The 5,017-nt window shown below is 59.7% G+C and overlaps 1 protein-coding gene across 1 annotated transcript in view; it reads right to left on the bottom strand.

Annotated features, from left to right (window-relative positions):
* SNX8 (sorting nexin 8) overlaps nucleotides 1-5,017 on the bottom strand; it is a 38,115-nt gene that overhangs the window by 12,360 nt on the left and 20,738 nt on the right. Inside the window, exons 4-8 of the mRNA XM_005883376.2 lie at nucleotides 4,808-4,888; nucleotides 2,511-2,701; nucleotides 2,212-2,348; nucleotides 1,261-1,496; nucleotides 104-250 (exon numbers count right to left, since the gene is read on the bottom strand). Of these exons, the coding sequence (XP_005883438.1) occupies nucleotides 104-250; nucleotides 1,261-1,496; nucleotides 2,212-2,348; nucleotides 2,511-2,701; nucleotides 4,808-4,888 (792 nt within the window). The remainder of the gene's footprint in view (nucleotides 1-103; nucleotides 251-1,260; nucleotides 1,497-2,211; nucleotides 2,349-2,510; nucleotides 2,702-4,807; nucleotides 4,889-5,017) is intronic.

Here is a 5,017-nt window from a genome sequence, read left to right as displayed (position 1 = left end):
AGAGCACCTCCAGGCTGCCCCCCAGGACCGGAACCCCCCTACAATGCCCCCCATGCCCGAGCACCTCCACGATGCCCCCCATGATGTCCCCATGCCCGAGCACCTCCATGATGCGCGACTCCAGCTGCTCCACGGACTCGGGCTCGTGGCTGTGCACGGCGGCGCTCATCTGCCGCTTCATGAGGCTGTACTTGTGCAGGGCCCGCTGGTGCTTGTGCAGCACACCCTTCTCGTGCCGCTCACACAGGTCCTGGGGGGAGCGAGAGCTGGAGCCCGCCCCGCAGGAGGACCCCACGGGGAGGACGGAGGGCATGCAGGCTCGGACCCGTCAGTGCGTGACCGTCCTGTGTGAGGGCTCCCCGGGAATGACTTCCTCCTGCCAACAGCTCATGCACCCGCTCACTCACTCCTGAAGGTGCTCGTGGCAGAGCAGCTCGGGTGGGCCCGGGGGGACCACAAACCACCACGTGAAACACCGCGTGGACAGCACAGGGATAGGCATCTGGGCCGGACTGGCACGCTGCCCGTCCCGCCGGCAGCAAGGAGGGGCCTGGGCCTCGCCTGGGGCCCCACCCGCCTCCCAGCAAAAGTCTGGGGCTCCCAAGGCCACCTGCCACCAGCCCTCTCGGTGGAGCAGCCCTTTCTGGAACATTCCCACAGCACTGGCCAGCTCCTGAGCTCAGCACAAAGGGCTCTCGGCTTCACAGGTCAGACATCCCGTCAGGAAGCCCCACAGGCAGAAGCGCTCCCCCCCCCCGCAACAGGCGAGCTCCTCTGCGCAGGGCAGCCCTCGCCTGCTCACAGAGCCGGGCCATCCCCACAAGGCACACGTACACACATTCACATGCACGCACTCACACACACAGAGACGTGAACACACACGCATTCATACACATGCATAAACACATACACGTGCAAACACACTCACACAGAGACATACATACAAACACAGAGACATACACACATTCAAACACAGAGACATATGCACATACATACACACATGCAAACACACATGCAAACACACAGGCATATACATGCACGCACACACATGTGCAAACACAGAGACATACACACAACACACATGCAAACACACAGGCATATACATGCACGCAAGCACACACATATGTGCAAACACACAGACATACACATGCACACACTCACACTCATACACACATTCAAACACAGACATACATATGCACACACTCACGCAGAGACATACACACATGCACGCGCGAACACGCAGGCGCAGCCCAGACTCACCTTGTAGGACTGGAGCAGGTCCAGGAAGAGGTTCAGCTTCTCCACCACGGCGTCCTCCTCCTGTTTGCCCTGGGAAACAGGCTGGTTACCTGGCGCCCAGCACAGGGCCCGGGACCTGCCCCACAGCACGTGTCCGCATGCCCGGCAGGCCCTTCCCCGGACCCAGCCAGCCCCCCACAGGCAGGCCCAGGACAAGGCAGAGAAGCCATGGAACCAGCAGTTCAATGAGAACAGGCCTCACCCCGCCCCCCGCCCACATGTGCTCACCATTCAGCACTGCGTGTCCCTCCCACACTCCAAAGCCCACATCGCCCACACGCACCAGGAGAGCCGGGCGCCGCGACACCCTCCCAGCAGCTCCCCCAGGTGTTAGCCAGCCCTCCCCCAGGTGGAACACCGGCTCGGGGAAACAAGGTCCCACTACAACATCGAGAGCTCGTGTGGCCGACAGTGGAAAGCTCACCCCACAGCCCACAGGGGGTGCAGCCAGGAGGCAGCCGAGAAGTGAGGAGGGCAAGTCTGCTGGGGGTACGAGCAGTGGCCTGGGAGCCAGCACCAACTTGGAGGCCCAGAGTCCCTCGGGTCCCACGCATGCCTGGCCTTAGGGGTTCCAGGCCACTGCAGTCCACACCCACAGCCACGTGCTAACCAGTGAGGTTCCAGGAAAGTACCCAGTGACCACAGAGCCCGGCCCCTCCTGACCGGGAGAGGAGCCGGAACGGAGCAGGGCACTCGGGGCTCCATCCTGGCCGTGTCATCTGCCAACAGGCCCCTGCTGGCCCCAGGCCGCACTCGACCCCGCACACCGCACCTGCGCCATTACCAAAGGCACACACCCTGTCCACACACGCACCCACGGGAGTGTCACCTCTCGGCTGGGCGGTTCCCTAGGCCTCCCGGCCGGTCTGGGGAAAACAACCAGGATCCATTCTTATGGTTGGGACCACCAGCCCCAGATGCCTCCGCGCTCAGCGAGCGTGAAAAGGGCCGTAGCTGAGTTGGAGAAAGTCCTGATGGGCGGTGGTCTGACCCAATTTCGTGTTAGGACTAATTTCACGTCAACGTGAAAACCACCAAGGTCAGCGAGGCTGCGGAAAACGACACCCTTAGTCCGTGAGCTCAGAGCAGAGCCTGGAGCTGGAGGGGCCTGGAGCCGGAGGGGCCTGGAGCCGCAGGGGCCTGGAGCCGGAGGGGCCAGGGTCTTATGAGAAATGCATTAGCCCAGCACCAAAGCCTAAGGCCCCTCCCACCCGGGCCCCGAGAGCCTCTGGGCCACCTGCCTCAGTTCCTTCCCGAAGATGAGGAGGTCGGCAGCATTGTCGATGGCCCTGGCCGCCATCCGCTCGGCCCGGTCTCGGAGCTTGTAGAAGCTGTTGTAGATGCTCCGGATCAGCTCCCGGCTGACCGCGAACTGCGTCTGGATGTCGGCGGGGAGGAAGTCCTGGCGGGAGGAGAGGGGAGCTGTGACCATGAACCGCCACACGTGTATGCCTCTCAGCACAGGAGACCCAGAGGACACGGGCTCCCAAATCCAGGTTGCGTGGGGACCAGCCCAGGGCCCTGCACCCCAGCGTGGGTAAGAGAAACAAACATCGCCGCACACATGGCACACACAGCACACGGCATACACAGCACACATGGCACACACAGCACACACAGTACATAGCACACATGGCACACATAGCACACACAGCACATGGCACACACCAGTACACGTGGCACACACAGCATATGGCACACAGCACACACAGTACATAGCACACGGCACGCATGGCACACACAGCATATGGCACACAGCACACACAGTACATAGCACACGGCACGCATGGCACACACAGCATATGGCACACAGCACACACAGTACATAGCACACGGCACGCATGGCACACACAGCATATGGCACACAGCACACACAGTACATAGCACACGGCACGCATGGCACACACAGCATATGGCACACAGCACACACAGTACATAGCACACGGCACGCATGGCACACACAGCATATGGCACACAGCACACACAGTACATAGCACACGGCACGCATGGCACACACAGCATATGGCACACAGCACACACAGTACATAGCACACGGCACGCATGGCACACACAGCATATGGCACACAGCACACACAGTACATAGCACACGGCACGCATGGCACACACAGCATATGGCACACAGCACACACAGTACATAGCACACGGCACGCATGGCACACACAGCATATGGCACACAGCACACACAGTACATAGCACACGGCACGCATGGCACACACAGCATATGGCACACAGCACACACAGTACATAGCACACGGCACGCATGGCACACACAGCATATGGCACACAGCACACACAGTACATAGCACACGGCACGCATGGCACACACAGCATATGGCACACAGCACACACAGTACATAGCACACGGCACGCATGGCACACACAGCATATGGCACACAGCACACACAGTACATAGCACACGGCACGCATGGCACACACAGCATATGGCACACAGCACACACAGTACATAGCACACGGCACGCATGGCACACACAGCATATGGCACACAGCACACACAGTACATAGCACACGGCACGCATGGCACACACAGCATATGGCACACAGCACACACAGTACATAGCACACGGCACACATGGCACACACCAGTACACGTGGCACACACAGCACACAGCACACACAGTACATAGCACACACGGCACACACAGCTGAACGACCAGCGAGGCTACGACTCCAGCGTCCCCTGAAACTGATGAAACCAGAGGCCCTGCAGAAACACCGGGTACAGCCTTCGACTTGCAGTGGAGAGAGGAGAACGGGACGGGCCGTCAGGGGAGGAGGCCTCGCAGCCACGTCCCACCAGCCTGACGCTGACTGACGCTGACGGCATCACCCTGAGGGAGCGGGGGCTCGGGCGTGAAGGAAGGCCTAGGGCAGTGATGGCGAACCTTTTGAGCTCGGTGTGTCAGCATTTCGAAAAACCCTAACTTAACTCTGGTGCCGTGTCACATATAGAAATTTTTTGATATTTGCAGCCATAGTAAAACAAAGATTTATATTTTTGGTATTTATTTTATATATTTAAATGCCATTTAACAAAGAAAAATCAACCCAAAAAATGAGTTCGCGTGTCACCTCTGACACGCATGTCATAGGTTCGCCATCACTGGCCTAGGGCGTGTTCACATGGAGAAGCAGCGGAAGCAGGAAAAGAGCTGCCAACAGCTGCCTTAACCCTTTGGGGAAAGACCGGATTAACTAATGTTAAAGTAAACCAAGGCAACGACCAAGCCCCGGAAATCCGAAAGGCTGGTCACCGAGCTCGTGTCCATCCGAGTCACGACGAGCCTGGTGTCCAGCCGCACAGCTCAGACGTCTGACCTCCGAGGTGGCCCCTCCGGCCAGGCCCCTCCCGGCACAGTGGGTGTGGCCCTGGCCACGAAGATGGCATGGGCGGGTCTCTGTCCCCTGCACCCTTCCATGTGGGAGGGATGCCTGGCCACGGGGAGTCAGACCCCAACCGGACGAGTACCTTGGCCCGAGTCGCCAGCTTACAGTTCAGGAACTCGTCTCCCACACACTGAGCCGACTCCTTCAACTTGCTCTGCACGTCCTGAGAAAGGAGAGAGAAACCGCTGACCGCCACAGCCGCCGACAGTCGGAGACCGGCCGTCCAAACAGAGCTCAGCCCGCCCGAGGGAAGCGCGCCCCGTCCGCCTGAACATGCGACACGCACTGTCCC

This window comes from Myotis brandtii, unplaced genomic scaffold, assembly GCF_000412655.1.
Source record: "Myotis brandtii unplaced genomic scaffold, ASM41265v1 scaffold786, whole genome shotgun sequence".
Taxonomy (NCBI): domain Eukaryota; kingdom Metazoa; phylum Chordata; class Mammalia; order Chiroptera; family Vespertilionidae; genus Myotis; species Myotis brandtii.
The sequence above is the reverse complement of the archived record's forward strand: the minus strand, read 5'-3'. Positions and strand labels throughout refer to the sequence as shown.